At 39.6% G+C, this 22221-nt stretch overlaps 1 protein-coding gene across 3 annotated transcripts in view; it reads right to left on the reverse strand.

Annotated features, from left to right (window-relative positions):
- The window catches only part of NCOA2 (nuclear receptor coactivator 2), a 186870-nt gene that overhangs the window by 5524 nt on the left and 159125 nt on the right, over positions 1 to 22221 (reverse strand). For all 3 annotated transcript variants that reach the window (XM_030266319.4, XM_030266320.4, XM_030266321.4), the window contains 11 exons: positions 21326 to 21536; positions 18042 to 18251; positions 16055 to 16270; positions 15294 to 15423; positions 12060 to 12225; positions 9906 to 10184; positions 8993 to 9070; positions 8224 to 8461; positions 7334 to 7511; positions 4898 to 5096; positions 1356 to 1445 (listed from right to left, as the gene is read on the reverse strand). In XM_030266319.4, the coding sequence (XP_030122179.1) occupies positions 1356 to 1445; positions 4898 to 5096; positions 7334 to 7511; positions 8224 to 8461; positions 8993 to 9070; positions 9906 to 10184; positions 12060 to 12225; positions 15294 to 15423; positions 16055 to 16270; positions 18042 to 18251; positions 21326 to 21536 (1995 nt within the window). The remainder of the gene's footprint in view (positions 1 to 1355; positions 1446 to 4897; positions 5097 to 7333; positions 7512 to 8223; positions 8462 to 8992; positions 9071 to 9905; positions 10185 to 12059; positions 12226 to 15293; positions 15424 to 16054; positions 16271 to 18041; positions 18252 to 21325; positions 21537 to 22221) is intronic.

The raw sequence follows: 22221 nt of genomic DNA on the forward strand, positions 1-22221 counted from the left end.
ATACCAGCGACTTGAAAAAAATTATGCAATGCAGAAGTTGCACATTAATTACATAGCTTAAACTTTCTTAAAAAAAAAAACAACAAAGCTTTGTAGGAGTAGTTTATGGCTCAGCTGCATGAAAAAAGTAGTTTAACCTTTGTTACAGATCAAAGTTCAGTGAAAGGTATTTATAGAGCATATAAACTCCATTTTCATTGACAGTCAGAGGTACATTAGTAGAATAAATGCAAAATCATGAAGTGCAGTCTGATGTACCTTTTCAAAATAATTGGTTGGAAGGTTGGAAGAAGTTGTTTTTCTTCAGGTGAAACAAAGCTTCTCATATTCATCGCTACTGTCCCCTCTCATTATCGTGACACTGACTCTATTATTATAATTTTACACCCCAGAGATTCCCTGCCAAAAGCCATGCCACTAACTTTTTTCCACCTGCACCCTGACTTCTCTCCACCATCTCTTGTACCTAAAAAGGCCCAAAAGAGAGCTGGAGAAGGACTTTTTACAATGGCATATAGTGTCAGGACAGTGGGAAATGGCTTTAAACTGAAAGAGTGTAAGTTAAGATTAGATATAAGAAGAAATTCATTACTATGAATGTGGTGAGGCACTGGAAGGTTGCCCAGACAAGTTGTGGATGACTCATCCCTGGAAGTATTCAATGTTGGATGGGGCTTTGAGCAAGCTGGTCTAATGGCAGGGGGTTGGAACTAGGTATATTTAAGGTCCCTTCCAAACCAAACCAATTTATCATTTTGTAATAATGCCTTGGTATGTAACAACTTCGGGTAGACCAGAATACACTGCATCTTTTTATTAATCAAAGTGACCATGAAATGGCTGCAGAAGAGACTCTTTATGTACATATCCCCCACTCTTGGAGACAGCCACTTGCATGTTTGTATGAGCAAGATGAAGATGTGAGAAGAACTGGCGTCCAGGAAGTTTTAAATACATATAAATACAAAAAGGACAGGGATACAGTAAAATATATGTATTACTTCTGCCTCAGTACTTTCACGTTCTTCATTTTCACTCATGTTATTAACTTTTCAGACAGATGTTTCCAATTTCCCCTGTTACTCAAGTTCCTCTTTTTTAACAGCAGGGAACGTCACCGTGCCCCGGCCCGGGAGGCCGCCGCTAGGTGGCGGCTCTCCCGCGTCGCTCAGCCGCCCTCAGTCTGTCTGTCCGTCTGTCTGTCCTTCCTCCCGTCTCTGTGTCTACAGAGCAATCCTCCCTCACATTAATTACTATTATCCAGGGCACTTGTAACTTGGTAAGTAAAAAGGGACTGTACCCGCTCCAGCCACAGTATAGTCACAGTTCTGCTGTGCCTATACCCCATTTCTTACCCGTGCTGCATCTCCGTCCTGCTTTATCATATCCATTCCAGGCAGCTGGTTTGCAAAGAGATTGCCTCCCCTCATAGCAGGATCATTAACCTATTGGTAACAAGATATTATTAAGGAGAATGAATTAAAAAAATCTTGGGAGGAGGGCTGGGAAAGAGAAGGAGCATTACAGACCATTCTGCTACTTGCATGTACCAACATCCACTCCTGAGACGATGCTAAAGTCAGGGAAGTGACTGTATAGCCAGGCACTCCTCTTGTACAGCATGTGTTTGACTTATATTATTCTGCTTCACAGTCAACAGCAAAGATTTCATTCCTGATACTATGACCCTTATGCATATTTTACAAAGCAGGTTCCATAAATTATGTCAGTGTTATCTGAAGAGGAAATCCCTGCTATCAAAGTTCTGAAAGCAGAAACATGTAACTACCTTCCTAACTTCATGTGGCTTTGCTGCTTGCAAAGCGCCGCACACTTTTTTCAAAGCCTGATGAGATAACACATAGGCTAAATTATACCAGCTACTGACTTAGTTTTAACAATACTCTTCTGTTTGTAAGCAATGGGAGAAAGGTAACATTAAATGGGAAAATGTGCAGTGGCATGCTTTTCTTAAGGATGGTCTCCACAATTTTCTGAACACAGTCACAGGAAAGTATTGAAGCTGTATGTTTCTGCACAAGCAAAAAGTCTGTCATGCTTAGTTGTGTAATTTGCCAAATTTACAGCATTGCTTTCTTAGTCAAAGGATTCATCTTATCATGTAGGAACAACAAGAGAGGAGAGAGCCAACAAAATCTGTTTGGCACCAGGGGTAATATACCTGCTTCTCACCAGGTAAGTCAGTCCAGGCACAGCTGCTTATTATTAGGTAGTAAGATCTTACTTCCAAAACTATCCAATAGTAACAATGTTGAGTTCTTTTCAAAAGCTAGAACACATTTGCAGAGAGTAACAGTGAATCACTGTTAGTCTCACTGCGGTTAGAAAGAGACAAGCATGTGAAGTTCAAATTATGGATTGTGGAACAAAGTGACACTTATTAAGTAAACAAAAGTGTAGGTGACAATATAAGAAAACCCCAAAGAATGAATGAAATGGCAACAGTCAGCAGAATTACAGAAAATACAGTCATTCTGAAAACCACCAGTTACAAGAAAAAGTTCAGCAGAGTCTAGGTCAATTGCTAAATAAAGATGTCACTTAAGTAAAACACTATGCCCTGAAAACAGGAAAAAAAAAGTGTCAATTTTAGTATTCAAGTATACATTTTTAGTTACTTGTGTTTCTCAAGAAAGAAAATGCAAAACAGTACAGCACATTCCTGAAGACTAAAAAGTACTGTCCTGTGGCCCAGAAATGGCTCCTCAGCTGTCAGGTGGCCACCTCTGACCTAGACCAAGCATAAAGATTTGCTTGCAGATGACACAATGCTGGGGTGGTAAATCAGGAGGAAAACAGGTTACTATCACAGAATGAACCACAGCACTTTGCTTTAACAGACTCAATCTAAGAAATGCAGTTTGATGGAAACACGAGGGAGGCAATACTCCTGGGAATAAAGAATGCAGGTTTCATCTATGTAGAATGTGTTGAGGAGAATTTGGGGGACCATCATAAGGGTTTCAGTGTGACATGTCACCAAAAGAACCAAGGCAACCCATACAGTGGAAGAGAAATTACAAGCAGAACTTGACTCTACACAGCTTTGGTCACCTATTGTCTCTGGTTAATCAATTCACGTTTCTAGGAGGAGTTTACAACAACAGAGTTTAAAGCAGATCCAAAAAAGGGACTGATAGGTTGAAACTCAAATGTTGAGATGTATAAAGAACCTCAGCCTATTTAGCTTACTGGAAGTTAGATAAATGTTATCTTGAAACAAGATCTTGTAGTCTAACAGGAAGGAAAAGAAGTGTGACAGCTGTGCCAGGTGAAACAGTAGCCTGCATGGAAATCTTTGAAATAAAACCAGATCTCTTTCTACAATGCAGTTTGTCAGTTCAGGTTCCTAAGAAAAATTGTGTAGCATGGGTATGCTGAGAAATCAGATCAGGTCATAACCTTTAAATCCCCTTTCTTTTCTTTTTGGGTTTTACTACTGTTTTACTACAGTAAATGTGTGCAACTCTATTAACTCGGTAACTAATAACAAAGAAAGTCTGCTATAATTTGGCTTAGCAACAGGGAATATCAGAGGAAGTGACAGGTTTGGGAGTATCGAAATTACTTTGGGTGACCAGTATGTAGCAGCTGTAAAAGACAAATGTGATCTGCAGCTATATCTGTCAGAGTATTCCAAGAGAAATGGGGAAGAACTAGTGTCATGCACATGGCTCTGGTGCTTAGGAAATACTGATTCAAACTAGAACAGCTGCAGGAAAGCAAAGGGAGTTTAAAGCCTAAGAGACTGAAAAAACATGGCTTGTTTGGCTTACAAGTTTTGGTTTACACAAAACCCAAAACTAAACAAAAAAAAAATCTACCCAAACTAACGAAAAAAATGTTGATAGAATCTTTCTAAAATACAGGAGAAGAAAAGAGCTATTTAAGCTAAAGGACAACATTGGAAAAGTAAATACTCTGTTATCAAATTTAGGCTGGAAAAAAGTCATACATTAACAAGCCATCAACATAACCAAATTCAAACTGGAACATTATGGTATCAGAAAAAAGTTATAGCAAGAGATGTCCATAGCAGGAGATGTTACCTGAAGACATAAGAGGTATGTCTTCATATTTCTAAGTCCATAATTTCAAGCCTGTATTTTTGAACAAGCTGTGTTTTGAACAAGCTGAAGGTCAGCTTTGAAATAAATATATTTATTAACTAACCTTAATTAATTATATTATATAATTAACTAACCTGTTAATTAAAAGGATTTGTTTTTCAAACATTTAATAATGTACTGAGAGAGTTTAATTGCAGGTTGACAAACAGAAATGTTATTTTTTCTTATTTCAGATATCCTAAGTAGCAGTGTCAAATGAGTATGTAAACATCCTCTCAGCAGAAAAGAACAGGTTACTTACCTATTGATTCAGTAACCTATTTTATATGCACCACATTACAAAAAATGTGCATTTAGTGCTTGTAAAGTTGCCACATGGATAACTCTGAAAGCTGATTTAATATTTATTGCTTGGGATTACAAATACTGTGGCAGTTGAAGCATCTTTCAAACCTTGCCTACATGGGCAGCTTTCACTCTTCTCTCTAGGAAGCAGCTGCCTGCCATCCAATTCTAGTCTCCACTGCCAGGAAAATCAGCAACTGCAACTGTGCTACAGACACTTACCTACTGGAACAGGAGCTACCATCAGCATGTGCTTCCCGTGGAAGTCCAGGAGCTAGCTACAGTGCCCTCTCTACCTCACTGGCCACCTTGGCTTCAAGTGCAGAGCTAAAACCAAAGCCCTTTTAACATCATCATTTCTCAATGCAACTAGTAAGAGAACCATAATGCAGTGGACCTAAAAATCTACTGGAAGTAAAAGCAAATCCTCTAGCTTGTCATCTCACAACTTAGATTCTCACCTGCTCAGGACCCATGGAGGACAACCCTGATGTAGGCACAGAGGTCGCTGAGGTCATGCTGATCTGCCCTGTCATCTGGTTCATGTTGTTCATACCACTTGTGTTGGTTGCCATGGATACACTGATGTTCATGTTATTGTTGTACATGCTGGTGCTTGCTTGCTGCCCAAAATGTGGTGGGGACTGTTGTGAAAACATGCTACAGCAAGGAATGGAAAAAGCAATGTGTCAGACTTAGAATGCTGAAGCCACTAAGAAACTTTTAAAATTGTATCTTAAGCTAGAATTTGTATATACTGTCATTTATTCCAACTTCAAAGGAAAAGCTAGTTTTCAACTGCATTAATGTATAAGGAGTAGATTTTCAAAATTTAAGGTCCCATGTCTGTGTACAAAAATGCATGCCTCTGTGTGTGAAACTATGGCAGAGTACAAATCTGTTACGCACATGCAAGAACAGCCAATTAGCTGCCTAAAGGAGCTTTGTATGTATTTTAAAGTAATCTTTAGATAGAGAGGAAAACACCTTTAACCTCCAGTGTTAGTACAGTGCAGGACTGTTGAGCTGATATTGTAGACAGGGTAATAAACTTTCTTTTTTTGCAAAATAGGCTATTTGCATATATGAATACCAGATTTGCACATACAATTATGGCAAGTGGGCTCACAAATACAAACATGCAATTGTGCAGAAATTTATTTACTAGGTCTTAGCATCAGGTTTTGAAAATGTGGCACTGTAAGAAACAATGTAAAGTCTAAGATAATTACCACCTATGCTTCTTTAAGGGCATTTCTGAACAACTTACGGGGGAGTAACTGTGGGAAACCTCACCCTAGACTTTATTCAGTCCAAATGCTTTCTGGACAGTATCTTCCTTCCCATTATGCTGAAAGTTATATGACAGACTTCTTTACATTTCCTAAAATATGTTTACACACTGTTTACACATCAATCTTTTCTAGTCTTTGAGCATAATCCAACAGCCAAAGAAGGAATTATTACTGACAATGTGTCTGTTTGGAGGATGTGCATTAGACTGAAATACTGGAAGGGCTACTGCGTCCCAGCATCAGTGGCTGACTTCCCATTCCCTGTGAAGCACTGCTCCCACAGCTGAGGAAATCTTTCAGGGTTAATACTCAATGCACTTGGGTACTCTGTTAGGCTGTTGCTGTGCACTCTGAGACCTGGTGGAGTGCAATGGCATTCTGGGCACAGGACCAAACCCAGAAAATCCCACCATTCTCTTGCTTCCAATTCCATGTCTTTTCAGGCCACCTAACCCCGCTTTTAAGTTGTTATCTGGATGGCTGAAACAGTACACTACAGATCATTGTGAATACTCAGTGGCTTGTGTAAGCGCATTTGACATGTCTCTGCTGTAGAGCTGCAGTTTAGCAAAGCCAGCCATTGGACTTATGGAGCTGCCCCTGCTACCATTTTTGGCAAAAGCCATGACAGTGGCAACTATGCCTCCTGCAGATGTTTCAGGAAGAACATGAGGATGAGGCATGGACAAGGATGAGGATAAGAGATAAATCAGCTGCTTTAGGGGGAACTTTACTTGGATTAGCCTCATCAATAAAATATTAGTGTTTTGTGTTTATTAAATCTTTGTCAAGAAAAGGATTTGTTGCTGTGCTAGGGACAGTAAACCTGAGAACTTCAGGATGACAAAAGCACTGTGCTAGAGACAGCTGTGTGCACCCTAGTCCCAAGTGATACAGGCTGTACCTGACAGCTACTCCCATTTTCCAAGGAAAAGCTCAGATCACTGCCATCTGGAAGCTCATTGCTGCCTAGTGATAGTGTTCATCATCCAACCCATTTGATTTGGACAGACTGATTATTAGAGCTACACCCACTGGGGCAGGGGCCTCGGCTGTAAAGGTGACTGCATGGGTGAGGTATTGCTGCAATGCTGTCAGCGAATGACAGCTGACCCCCAGCATGTGCAAATACTAATGGGCTGAACCTGGTTACACTCCAGCATTTAAAGTGGGAGGTGGTAATCCATTCACTGCAATTCCAGAGCAGTAGAATGCACAGTCTCTGGTTTAGCTGATCCAGCCATGTCAAAAGCAGCGTGGGATGAAAATCATATGCAGAAGAAATGCATCCACACAAACATTAGGCTGGAGTTCACCATGCAGCACAGGTGCTTCTTAAGGGCACACAGTGTTTGATCAGTTATAACAAACAAAACAATGCATTGTGTGGATGCAGGTCTTTTAGCTATGCACTCACTTTGCCTTGTATGAAGACAAATTAAACCAATTTGTCAAGCCAAATTGAAAATAAATCTTTTTTTGGATAGATAATTAGCAACAAACAAAGAGCAAACAGTTACATAAAATGAGCCCAAAAATACATGTAGACCATAAGTGACCCAATTACTCTGTATGTTCATTTAGGTTTTCTTCTGTATTTACCTGTTACCACCCATATTCCCTTGTGCCCACCCATTCATCTCTGTAGAGGACTGATAGGCAGGATTAGCCTGAGACTGCTGAATCATGGGGCTCTGAGTGTGAGCCAGCCTTGGTGACATCAGTGGACTCTGAGGAGTGGTGGCCCCTGTGAAGCCTGGATCAGGCTGCTGACTAATACCTGAAGAAGAAAATGAGAAATTTACCCACTTTACATTCAGAGTTAAAACAAACCAAGAGCTCATACCTGCAAATGTGTCTTTAACCAGTCTTATAATCTGAGAGTAGGTATCAAATTTAGATTGGATGGACATAATTTGTTATGTCAATAGAACTTTCACATAACATATTATTTAATATAATTATAACATAACTTACACAGTAGGTATAAATAAAGTAACTGTGTAACAATAACTGTATGAAGGTAACTTCCCAGAACAAAGTGGTTTGTAGCTTTGTAAAACAAAGAAAGGAAACAGTATTAATTATATTACACATTGGGTTAGGGATAGGAAATGGAATGCCTTATCTAAAACTGATTTACATTACTTAAATTGAAGAGGTTTTTGTTTAGTTCACTCAAAATTCAGAGTCCATCAAGCAAATACATACACATGTATGTGTGTACACATATTTATCTGCATAAATCTATAGATAAATAAACACACACACTGCACTTCTGCTGCTGCTCAAAGAAAGAGCAGTGCTTGGAGAGTAACTGGTACTAGAGCTAGGGAAGTGGAACCTCCAAGGGGTCCAAAACTGCCATGTTTTTCACTGTTCCCAGGGCACCAGGCAAGAGCCTGTGGACCAGGGGCTCAGACCCAGCACTAGGGGGAACACGGGGGAGGTAAGGACTGACAAAATGCACAGAGAGGAAGTGGAACCAGTACCATAGTTTGGAGGAAATGGAAACTGCTGAGCATTTGCCTGCGGGATGCGCGGGTTGCTCATGGTTGCCGGGATGCCACCGGTGGCCACCATGCTGGGAGTCATGCTCAAGCCTTGCCCTCGCATCATCAGCGTCCGCTGCTGCACCTGCTGCTGCTGCTGCTGCATCTGCCGCTGCCGCAGGTGCTGGCTCAGGATCTCCCGCTGCCTCTGCGCCAGCATCTGCGCGTTGATGGGGCCCTGGGGGAAAACCACCGCCACCCATCCATCAATAACCTTTCCAAGGCAACCCAGCCAGCAGAGGCATCTCCACTAGAGCAATCTCAAATTACAGCTTTTTTCCCCCTCATCACACAACTAACAGAAATACAAACCAGAAGAGGATAATCTTGCTAATGCTTTTGCTGGGAAAGACTTCCAACACTGCAAGAGTCAGTAACTGAAATAATACCAGTGTTTAAGGCTTCAGTGATTTGTATTTGCAGTGATTTGCATTTGCAAATGGAGCAGCTCATTAAAAACACACATCTTTAGGAAATGAGAAGCATGGTTAAAAATGCAGTTATATCAAATTATATTAAACAATCATCCATCCCATGTAAAAATGGGAATGACTCTCAGAAATGAAACAGCAAAATACTCCCTATCACACAGATTACAGTATTTGTATTGATAGTGTACTTGCCACATAGCATTACTATTGCATTATATTGGGGCAAGAAAGCAAAAAAGGAAGTGACTTCCTTTTTTAAAAGGTACTATTTTTCTCACCTGTGTTGGCACTCCAGTTCTCAAAGACAGATTCATATTGGAGACACTGCTGATCTGATTTATCAGTGGCTGCCGATTCTAAAGAGAAAAAAAACCAAACCACCCCAACACCAAAACCCAAAAGTTTTTAGAAGGAAAGGGAAAAAAAAGAAGTGCTACATACAGAGTCATACAGATATACTTCCCTGATCAGCTGGTCTGTAGACCTAGTTCTACATTATCCAAGCAGTGACTAATTTTCCTCAAATCCTACTCCCACTCACAGAATACTGTTTCTTAAAGAGATAATACAGCATAAAAATAACAACCCAGGCACTACGCTGTTTATACAAAACATGCTCCCTTCATAGTTCATGCTCTTTTTCACTTTGGGACTGGACTGCTGAGGTTTACCCCAAATTAGACCTTATCCTGATGACTGAAGGCAGAAATGATCTTTCCTCCTTAAATACAATAAGCATTGATATCCCACTGATAGTACTACAAACCTGTATATTTAAAAACAACAAGAAATAACAACTTAATTCTCAGATACAGACCAAGGGCATGGGAAAAAAAAGGATGTAGGATATAGGCAACAGGCAGCAATAAAAGCAGTTAGATTGGCAGAATAGTCAAGATAACAGCAAATAGAAAAATATGTATATAACAAAAAGCACAAATGTAACCTTGCTCAAAGATAGTGAGATTTAGTCTTAAATACTGGTCATGTTCTTGTATTGTATTATACAAAGAACAACGTTAAAAGAAAAAAAAATCAAAAAAGAGAACGTGCAAAGCACTATCCTGCCAAAACTCATTGTGGCTCCTGTTAAATTTTAGCTTAGAAGTGGAAGGAAGCAAGACCCGCTCTGTTTGGAGCAAGCTGACCACATGTGCCACCTGGGAGAGCTGGGCACAGAAAGGGCTGTACCTGCTGCGCCTGGAGCCGGTGCTGCAGCTGCAGCCGCAGCTGGTTGGGCTGGTTCTGCACGATGCCGGCGGGCCGCAGGCCGGGCCGGGGCTGCATGCGCAGGGCGGTGTATCCCGGGCGCTGCCCCATGGCGTGGAAGCTCGGGTCCTGCATGGGCGCGTAGCTGCCCTGCGCCATCTGCGCCTGCGCCGCGTACTGCTGCGAGAACACCGGAGCCTTCTGCTCCATCAGCATGCTGGACTCCTGGCTCGGGAAGGTCTCGGGGTCGACAGCTTGGCTCTGTGGAAACACACCAACAACAGGAACAGTTGGTGGGAAATGGCTTTCCAGAGAATTATACGGGACCAATACAGACAGCCTGCGAAAACAACCTTCTAGGATGGGAATGTTTTGAAACAGAAAATTACATTAGCTTTCTTTACCTCAATTTAAAACTTAAAAATAAGCAGAACTTGTATATTTAACTATCAAAACATACTCATGGAGACAAATTTCTCCTCTCTCTTTTCCTTTGTTTTGTTGTTTTTTTCTTTAAATGAAACTCCATTATCTTTCTTGTGTTCTTTACACAGACATTGCATTACTCTTCTAATGAATAAAAACCCGAAATGACAAATGCTAGATCAAAATCTGTAAATGAAGCGATGCTACTATATTTTTGCCATTGAATCTGAGATAAATTCAAAGGTATTACAAATGAATAAGTAGATTTTTATCAGTATCTTTAAACAAAATAATGACTTCAAATAAAGATGCCTGAAACTATTACAGAAGCTAATGTGAACAGAGTGCCTAATTCGTTCAGGGCACTTTTGCACTAACTGATTATCCATTAGCATAAATAAACGAACACAATTCTGAATTCCATTTTAGATATTCCCCTAATATTTGCTCTAGCCAGAATAATTTTATAGCTTATTCCACACTGACCTTGAAAATGAAGTTAATCTAAATTTCAGTGCCCTCATGAAAGAAAGTCTTTAAGCTGCTGTAAAATGTTTGAAGGCTATTTTAAGAAACACGTTTTTAAAATGAAGCAGTCCTCTTATCTGCAAGATCCTTTAACTGTTTCCACTGCATTATTAATTAAATAGAAACATATTTACTGCTTTGTTTGAAATAAACCATTATTCATATTTTTTGGTGATGGCATTCCAAAACCTCTATAATATTGCATGGAATTTTCATTGTGCAAAATTGAAGTTCACCAATAAACTGTATCTCCAGCTCTACACCTCACTGACTTCTGTTTTGTACCAAATAGGCTTGGAGATAGCTTTCTCATGTTCAAAGCAGAATTTCATTGGTCCTATTTCATATCTAAAATGCAGAGCTGGTTCACAAGTTATGCTCAGGGTGCTGATGAGTGCTGGGGAATGAAATGGGTATTGCAGGTTCCTCTAACAACATTAAGTCATTGTACAAATATATATTGATTTTGGAAATAAAATTCTGATGCCAGAGATGTCAGGAACTTACTTTTACTCAAAATACTTTTATTTTTACTACCATTTTTTGTACCATATAAGACTGAAACAGGGAAGAATGACGTGGAAGTCAACAAAAATAACTGGGGAAGAATGGATGAAAAAGCACAGAACAGAGTGTAGCAAGCATGTTCAAAATTTAGACAAAAAATTTACAGTTTAAGTGCTTGAAATTGAATCAGCTGCCTCAGACAAATCTCATCCCTCAACACACATTAATCTACAAAGGAAAAAACCATGGGTGAATTTACTCATCTCAGGTTTGCTAATCCAAAATCTTGTTGCCACCACCACACTAAACTCTTGACCCTGCTCCTCTGCTCCTAGGTCTTCATGCTCTTATTTTCCTCTTTCCTATATTCTGTTGCTGGCCATGATCTTACCTTTTGTCCCCCTACAGCTGTTCCTCTGACTACCAATTTTTTATTTTGGTCAGTTTAGTTGCATAAAGCAGGTCAGAAGAAGGAGATCTAGGTGAGGGTGGCAGTGGAGAGGAAGGAAGACGAAACCAGGGGCTGAGGGAAAGTTTTCAGGTGACACTGAGCCATTAAATGGACTTCCACCATCCTAGCTTGTAAGAAGTGTTTTCAATTTTTACAATTCCACCATGACAACATATTTTATAAAAGCAACATCTGATACATGCAAAATACCACGTTCAGTATACCTGGCTCACTAGTTCAGGTATTCCTAGAGCACGATCAATTTCTTCTAAACCATCAAAATTCCTTAATGCCATGTAAAGCTGATCCAGAAGAGCACCCTCATCACTTGGTGACTCTGATGAAGGATGATTACACAAGAGATCATCTGGTGAGCTGCCAAATGGTTGCCTGTCAAAACATGAACACAGGGCTGGTAAACAGCTGCTGGAAAACATGAAATAATATCAGAGGATTAGTACTCACACTGAACTAACAAGTAGAGACAGAAATTGTTCTAATCATTGCCAATTTTGGTTAAAAAGTTATTCTGGATGGAAGTTACGCTACCCAAAGACTAATGCCTGTCAAGACCCTACAAGTGTGGTGTATCTAACAAGCAAGAAAGCCCAATAAAGGTAGCCCAAGTGCTGACTGCATATTACAGGGTCAACAGAGGAACTGAGAAGTCAGTATAGAATACAGAAGACAGAAGGCTAAATAACTAAAAAATTTTAAAACTAGTTGTAGCTTTTTTAAACTATAACTGTAACTATTTTTAAAACTAGTTGCAACTATTTTTAAAACTAGTTGTAACTTTGAATGTCTCATGTCAGATCAAGTATACTACCACAAGTAGCACTCATTTCCATAGACTCTCCCCTCAGCTGGTTTTCTATCAGGCTAAACAAGCCAAAGAGGTCACTAACAGGTCCATGGATTGTCTGATCTTGCACAAGCTGAACATCTGAAAGAGCTGGGCAGAAGCATGAGGAAGCAGGGAGAAAATGACATTCACCTTTTTGCTTGCAGCAAAACACTCCATTACCTCAACCCAAATGCACATTTGGGTATCAGTTTATGCACTTTGTTATGTGCCTTGGAAGAACATCAGCAAGAATCCAGTAACTCAAGCAGCATGTGGTAACTCTATAAATCCTACTTATCTCACCTCTGAATTTGTATGCGAAGCACACTTGCAGTTACAATGGCAGAATAAAGGTTTGCTATAAACCCAAAGGACAAAATTTCCTGAGAAACAAACTAAATCTGAAATAAGACCTTATCTACAGCCAAATGACATGTTTTTGTTCTGCAGTTCACACACCTGCCCTGCTTCATGCATGCCACTACAAAACTGCAACAGAAAAGAAAAAGAGCAGAGCATTCTACAGGCAAAAGGCAGCTACAATATGCACATCGTGGAAGAATCCCATCCCACATAATTACTCAGATACAACAAAAGCTGTCACCCATGGAGGGAGGAAGAGCACTATATGTGAACCCTTTTTACATGTCTCTTTAGAAAAAACAAAGAAACATGTTTGTGTATTTAGTTTCCATAATGAGATATATGGTTGCCATGGAAGTCTAATTTCTATGTCAAAGCTAAGTGGGAGAGAGCTGCATCGTCAGGCTGCACACTGAATGAACTAAAAGGATGGCAGGCAGGAAAACAAATAAAAATATATTCTTTTTAATTGGATCCTAGACAGTTAAAAAAATAGGAAGGATATACAATACACTTTTAAAACATTGCAAAGCATTAATTAAACTCATATATAGAGAAATTTCTCTAACTCTCATAGATAAAATTATAAATCGGCAAAGAGGAAAGAGAAAAAAAATCCTTTGATTCAAACTGCTTACAAACTCCAAAGATAACTTCTAAGAAGGGATCTATTATATGGAAAAACAATTGATGAGGCTAGCAAAAAATCCTCTCTGAAACTGCAAATGAGTGAATACACTCATGATAAAGAAAACCAAACATCTGTCAAATTCTGTATATTAAAAAATGACAATTACTTACCATTTCTCCATTTCTTTTATATACCCCATTGACAATTTTAATTTTTAATTTAAGAATTATTTTTACTCATTTAATATATGGCAACCATCAGATTATAAAAATAGCAATCTTGGAGATTAATAAAGCAAGAAATGGCAGCATCAACCAATTTATTGTCTCTGGTTGGGGTGTAAATGATCAAAATATTGTTACTTTCAGATGCAATGCAATGGGAATTTTTTCCACCATTTTCAACTATAAGGAAATTAACTATAAGGAAACAAGGAAATTAATCAGCTATAAGGAAATTATGACAAATGCAAAGGTAAAAAAATGGAAGAATTAACTGCCTGGCTTGCTGACCAGACATGACCCTGTATTTTCTTTTAAGAAACATGGTTTTTAAAGTGAATAATTCAGTTATACAAACAGTGCATTTTGCATATGGATATGCTAACTGAGGGAAACACTAGGAAACATCTCGAAAAGCATAGAATATAAGAAAGTAAATGCCACATATATTTATGGATAATAATTTCAGGCATCCTAATGAAAACTAGGAGAATGTAGTCAGAAGATTAACATTTTTTTCAAACATACTTTTTTCCCAAATGTATCTACTTAATTTTCTTTTCAGCGATCCCTTGATTTACTACTTACGCAATTGAAAACATTTCAACATTTTGCATATATGGAATGTCTAAGGAATGAAAAATGCAACATTTTGCATTCCTTAGACATTCCATATATGCGAAGTCTCTCCAAAGTAAGCTGCAAACCTTTTGGAGAAGACATGGCTCTTTTTTAAGACATGTAAGCTGCTTACAACAGTTGTGTCACCATTTAAAAGTCTTGATAATAAATGAAGTTATTAATACATTACATATGAGTTAATGAGTTGTGACCAAACTGCAGTCTGATTACCTGAGGAGGAGCTAACTTCAGGGAAGAGGCAGCCTTCCTTTCACTTCATCTTTCCTTCCTCCTCTTTTACAGAATTTAGGTCAATTAAAAAAACTCAAACAAAACATAATTAACCATGTCCTACATCACTTAAAATGCTACCCTGCTGCAGGAAGGGACAGATACGACTACACAGTCATGGCTAGTATTACTGGCACTCGTCCACATTTAGTGCTAAGTGTAATTGTTAACAATAAGAACAGCAAAATCGGACAGAATCATGCCTACATTAATGCTCCAGAGGTGAAAAATGGTGCAACTATACCTCAAGTGCTGGCAGCATTCATTGTGATACAGAACTCTCAATTCACTCAAGACATTACACAGCAAAGAGAGCATTTATAAATGTAAATGAAACACACGTACATATCACAAGCACAAAATAATACAAAATTTAAATTGATGTACATTTGGTGAATGTTTTATGTAGAACTTAAGTTTCCATGAGGTGTGTAAATTACAGGCCTGCAAAATCTCTGTGATCTGATGTGACAACAAGACTCACCTGTTCTGATTACCAAAAGTTGCCTGTTCTATAGGCAAGATGCTGTCTGGCCATGGTGCAGTCTGATTTGGAGGTGCCTGCTGTTGGCTATACTGAGGTCCTCCTATGTTCATTTCCAATTCAGATGGCCCTAATGAAGAAAAAATAACCATGCAACTTTTCTGAAGAGAAGCTACTTGCATATTAGTTCTTTCAATTGAGTTACCTATATTACAGTAAAAGCAAACAAAAGCATTAAGACTTCAACAACATTACACTTAAAAGCATCATTATTCTCTTGCTAAAATTTCCTTTTAAATTTTGAGAAAACATGAGTATTCTGATAGTTCAGAATTATAAAATAGCAGATATCACACCGTAAATGCAAAAACTGAGTAAGACAAGTGTAAGAAAAAGACTGCACATAGAGTCAGTATTATAATGCACTTGCTTTATAGGTGACCAGGAACAATTATCATTCCACAGCATGTGGTTTAAAAAAACTCCACAGTTTTTAGTGAACCAAGGCAACCTCATGTCCTCTTTCTTTGGCCACACAACCGTGGCGCTACAGAGTAGCAGGAACTGTCCATCTCAAAACATGTGTTAAAATTCAGCATTTTAGACACCCTCTTTCCCATGTTCACAGGAAAATTTCACTGTGATATGGTTCTTATTGAATCTATAAATGAACTGAGGATTTCTTACTTTCTTTTTTTTTTCTCCTGCTTTGTCTTTAACAATCCAGTGTGCGCCAAAAGGAAAGCTCCACATGGACTTACCCATATTCATGACCTGAGATGGAAGCATCTGCCTTGGGCCAGGCTGGTTGCTGGGTCTCAAGGGGATGCTGGCCGTGGGGTTGCGGATCATGCCCGCTTGCACCGGCCGGTTCATGGTGCCAGCCGTGGGCGCGCAGGTCACCCTCACCGCAGGAGCCTGGCTGCCCCAGTCTCCAGATGCCATGGCAGGCCGAGGGGCATTGCCACCAATCATTCCTGCACAAAAGCCAAACACACTCAGGTACCAGCGCATGATCAGAACAGCCTTAACACTACTGCTGCCTGAGGAAGCTGCATTTTCAGCAATACCAATGCAGCAGTTTCACTCAAAGCACACTGTACCACAGCTGCCCATCCAGATGTGCAAAGCTACGGAACGATGCCTTATGCTACTTAGTCGAGGGACTGGAGACTGTGATACATCTTACAAGAGGAAGACTCTTTTATGATTTCCAAAATGCTGCTCAGGGTAAGTGTTCCCACATGTAGTCTGCAACAGGTGCTGAGGGTGTGTGGATAGCCTTAACTTCCTTCCTCAGGAAATGAATCACGTTTGCTGATGTGTGTCAGTGCTTCACTTTCCAAGTGCTAAGTGAGCATGGGGACTTGAGTAACAACATGTTAACACTAAACACACTTACAAATTAGAAGGATTGAGTATCAATTTGTGTTCTGCAAACATCTTTTGGCCGCTTCTTTCACTTGGAACCCAGAGCCTTCAGAGCTTCAAGGCTCACCCAGGTAATCTCAGATTGATGTAAAGTGCAGGGAAATTACTCACAGGAACTTTCCGATAGATGTTGAAGTTCATTACCGTTATTATAGGGGAAGTCCTCCCACATCTACTGTAAACAACTGATATGTTTTATTTACACTTGGAATATATCAAATACTACACTCTGACAGTAGCCAAAAAGCCTCAAGCAAAACCCAACACAAAAACCCCCAAGCTGCAAAGACGGCAGACACAGTATTTATGCATTTCAATTTTATATGAGTCAAGAGACTAGATAAAACACTGATTTCAGGTTGGACTACTGGTTCAGATTGGTCTTTTCAGTTGCATTATAAAACATCCCTAAGTGAATACTAAAAGCCACACAATTATTACTTATCAGTTCAAATATTTGGTGACATACAACCAGAAAAAACCCTCTGAAGAGGGTCTTTGTTTCAGCTGCTGTAAAAAATTTTCTTTAGTGTTACATCCCCAGGTTCAGTCCATTTGTGTACATATTTTATCAGCTGAAAGATGTGCTGTGCTAGAGCAAGGCAAGGACACAATAATATTCTCGAACTTGTATACATAAGATGAATAAAATCCTCTAATATGTATACAGAACATGAAAGTAAGAGGACACTTGAAAGAATACAAGTTGATCTCTAAACTGCTGAAGTAAAATCTTTCAGCTTTTGGCTGCATGTCTCTTTTAATACTGATGCCAACTAAATATACAAATTTGACACCAATTAGCCAGCTGAGGGGATTTACAATGCCCATTTATTTACTCAGAGCTCGTACAGTGGTTGCTGCACGCTTACACAATCTCAGATTATGCACTAGTTGAAATAAATCCATCAGCCAGACTTTTCTTGTCAAACAGGCTATATGTTTGTTCATTATTAGGTGAACGTGTTGTTAATTGCAAGATCTGATGGTTCCCAAAAAGGAGATAAGGCTATTAAATAAAGAATAATTGAGGGCAAAGCCAACGTCACAAGGGCAACACTATTGCCCATGATTTCATTTTGAAAGACCCATCTCTATAGGTGGGTAAAAAGCAGTGCATAAAAGGCAGGACTAAAAATATGCAGACACAGAAATTCAAAATAAATATGCCAAAACATAACATCTCACAAAACACAATTGCTTCCAGACTACATGGAGAGTAATAATCTGCACTGGTATTAACTCCAATGTTAAACTGCACATGCTATAGCCTGTTACTCAAGTGTACTTGGAAAAAAAAAAGGAAAATCAACTTACCTGCGCTGCTGTTGCCTAAAGTTCCTTGACTTCCTATCATCCCTTCATTCCTGCCCATCAGGCCCGGCTGAGGTATCACTGAGTAGGGGCTACTCGTTCTTATGGGTGGGAAAGTTCCTGCACCTGTTGGGTTCTGCAGTGTTATATCAAGTGGCAAATTCTGGTTTGGTAATAACCTGCCCAGTTGCCCTGCTCGTGGGTTATTAAAAGCTAGACAGGAGGAGCAAAGAAAAAAGCAAAATTACAAGAATGGAAACTTCACTAGGTTTGAAAAAAAAAAAAAAAAAAAAAAAAGGAAAAGAAGAAAAGAACCTAGACACAATTAAAGCTCCTGGGTTCAGCTATTTAACATTGCATAATTTACTCACTCCATATCTGTCTGAGAAACATCCCTTCTTGACATTTAAGTATAAATTTCAAAATGGAACATTCTGACACTAAACACAAACCAGATATGACGTATATTAAAAAAAAACTTTAAATTATGCAGTTTAACTGACAGAAGAGCCATTACAGCAAAATACACCACAATGTGATATGCATACTACTGCCAATTAATCTTATACCTAGTAGGACTGTAATTGCATGCAGATGCCATCCTGAGGCAGATTGTTAAGAATTATCTCAGTTTGGAAAGTTTTCCAGCATAAGCTGTACCCCTCAAGAAGTTTCCAAAATGAAGGACAGACTGACTCTATATTGGATCCCACAGCCCCATTTCAACATGTCCCTCTTAATTTTTTGTCACTAATGAAAAAAAATACTTTTGTGATTCAGCAACAACAAAACAACAGTCCAGAAACAGAGCGTGCCACCTTTATTAACTACTTTCTTCTAGGTTGTGCTTTTAGTATCAGCCTCTGCAAATAAAACGGCAGAATGCCTCAGCAAAGTGAGTTCCAGACTGTGACTGGCAAGCATCTGGCTCAGCTGGTCTTCGGGCAATGTTCCAATGCATGAAAGCATCCTGTGTGCTCAACTAGTTCTCAAACATGAATCGAACACTGACCTTGTAGCTTTGATTCAATTTCCAATCATACCCATAAAATACATGCAAGTAAATTAAACATTTTTGTGAGAATATTATTTGCAATACTTTCTGATAGCTTCCTCTAGAAGAGGCTCTGATGTGAACAGCATCCTTACGGTGACTTCTTCATTTTTGTGTTCATCACATTACAGAGAAGTTAAATTAATACTTTCTTATTTTAGATTGAAGTAGTGCTACTTTTGAATCTGAAAACTTATATAAGGCTTAATAAGTTTGTTAAAACGCACAGAAATATCTCACAACAGAGGTCTCTGACTTATTTTATAAAATCAGATGACAGGAACTCATTGTACTTTCTTTTAATGTAAGTTCTCTGCCAGGTGTATTTGCTTGTATGTGTGTACAAAAAATATATCACATCACATACACCTAATTCCTACCCACAAAATGTATGTTTTATTTTGTCTCCTGATCAACTAAGCAAACAAAACTTACTTATGAAGCAAAAATTACTTTCTCAAGATTAGAAGCATCACGAAGTCTAAGGACTGAAGCAAAATTAAACTTCAGTGACAATTTCAGAACAGTTTGCTCCAGAAGTTTGACACATCACATAGATAAATGAGTTATTTTATGTGCAGCTTTGCCAGCACCAACTAATATTACAAAAAGGAATCCTGGAAATGTGGTACAAAATAACCACAGAGTTGATGAGCTGTGATGGTGCTTAGATCACATCCACCTCCTGCTTATTCTACTCTTTGTCAGGATGGGACTGAAGAAGGCTCCCTATCCCCCATATAAGAGACTCCAGCAATCTGGCAGATCTAGCAGCCTTACTATTTTTCAACAGACAAAAATATTTGTCTGTTGAAAATAAATGTAATTCATTAAAACCTGTAAAATTGAAGTTGGTTATTTTATTAGAAAAACCAACCATAAAAATAACCAAATCTCTTTTGGAATTGTATATGATTTGACATTCATTCTACTTTGCTTTTTTATGAGCACATGAGAGGCCCCTCACTTTTTCTGTGGACCTGTTTTCTGTATGGTCTTCTACTGTACACAAGGAACAAGTTCCTAGGGGAATCAGGCACAGACACAAGACTGAGCCGGGGGGGCGAAATATTTTAGGGTTTTAATTGAGATGGAAAACAGGATGCTGCTTTTACCATGAAGCCACTCTCATTTACAGTCATACTGTTACTCTACTGCCAGTAGCTTTGAAAGCAGATTTAAAGCTATGCTACCCCTAGAAAGCCAAAAGGCTGGAAGGAACAAACAGATCTTGCTTCAGGAAGAATATGCTGAAGACTTCACATGCACAGAGATTCCCTTCTGATTTCTGAGGTGCTGCTGATAGTACTTCTATACTCGCAAAAGCAAGTACATAAAACCCAAGCATCCTTTTCTGAGCAACATGGATAACAAGTGATAATTTAAGAATCTGAAGTGGCCTTAATATGAATTTATGCACTAATATTTATTCATAGAATATTAATATTTATCTAAACATTTCTAAGTAATTTGAGTGAATTTGAAAGTGGCGCAGTGTTAGTTTATTATTATCAGAGTGGCTAAAAATGTTATCTAAACCCTATGTTTTATAAGAAAACATACCTAGAGCTCATCTAACGAAGTAAATAGATGTGGCCATCCTAGCCAACAGGAGCAAAAAATGAAGCAGCGTTTTTTTATGCTATTTTATTCAACCTTAGTACTTGATAAGACTCCTGTCTTGCTTGCTTTCCACTATACTATGATGGCAAACCAACATTTCAATGCTGATTTGCAAGCTGATTAATAAGGTTAAGGAAAGCCGTCAGCTGGAAGTGACTCATCTAAAAGCCACAATCTCAAATTAAAGTTGGGCATTCTTAATCTTCTGTCCTTCTATTAATCTTGTGGTTTTACAAGAAGACTCTCCTTCATGCTTAGAAAAGCTTTGCTGCAAGAGCTGCCAGAAAAGAATGACCTGCATCGCAAGAGAATGCACGTGCTCTCCATGCCAAAACCCTGACAACCACAGCGTCACCTGTCAGCGCAGGAGGGGATGTTTGATTTGAAGGTACCCCCTAACAACGTCTCCGGGGACACAGACTTGCAGGGTGTGTGAGCAGACACAGCTCCGGTGTGCTTGGAGCTGGGATGACCGCAGATGGCGCCCTGCCACCGCACAACACCAGCCCAGAGCTGGGAGCTGCCCAGCTCCTCCCTGGCTGACCTGGGGGCACCAGGACCCTGCACTGGGGGGTTCCCGAGCTCGGTGTGGAGGGTGGGGTGCACTCACTGCTCTGTGAAATCCTCATTGCTGGCTTCTGGGTGGCCACTGCCGCGCCGGGGCTGCTGTCACTGGTGAGCTGCATGAGGTCATTGATGATGGCTTGCTTGTCGACCGAGCCTGCTGGCACGCCTGGGCGGCTATCTGGGAAAAGCTGTGGTAACTGGCTGTTCTGCAGGTCATCCAGAATCTCTTCCAAGTTATCCAACTCACTGCCTGGCTGCAACAAAGAACACACAAACCCACAGTACAGCTCGCTGCTCGCCTGCTGCTGGCCAAGCCAGGCACCCCCCAGTGTCACAGCCGCAGCGGCCGCCGATGTGTCTGGCAACAGCCCTGATGGGGAGGCAGCTCACAAACCTTTGGAAGGGAACTGTGCAGGCCTCCAGGGCTCCTCTGCCTTGCTTTTGGGGAGCCCAGTGTGCCACTGGCACCCTTCAAAACCCCGCACTGGGACATATCATTCCATACCTTGGGCAACAGGGGGATTCCTCCCTGTGCACTCTGTGATCAGTCCTGACAGAAGGGATAACAGGGGAGCCAGGAGTGCTGAAGGTGGGGGTTTATGTAGATACAACCAATATTTCTTTCAGCACAGTTGTATTTCTAGTCTCTTTATGACTTGATTAAAAGCATACAATTGGAAAGTTACTTTATAGCTATATCAATTCCCCATACGCCTTTTTTTTTGTTATATTCAAAACCTGAACACTGAATAACTCTACATAAGTTAACTGGCAAGATATATACACAGGATTGGGAATTTATTTTACTCCCAACTTCCCAAAACATTGAAAATAACTTCTCTAGAGTATGACAAGAGAAATCTCCATATGAATTTAATTTAAATTCAGTGCAAAATTAATGAAATAAAGATGGGAGAAAAATTAAGTTCACCTTACACT

Source organism: Taeniopygia guttata, chromosome 2 (genome assembly GCF_048771995.1).
Source record: "Taeniopygia guttata chromosome 2, bTaeGut7.mat, whole genome shotgun sequence".
Classification (NCBI taxonomy): domain Eukaryota; kingdom Metazoa; phylum Chordata; class Aves; order Passeriformes; family Estrildidae; genus Taeniopygia; species Taeniopygia guttata.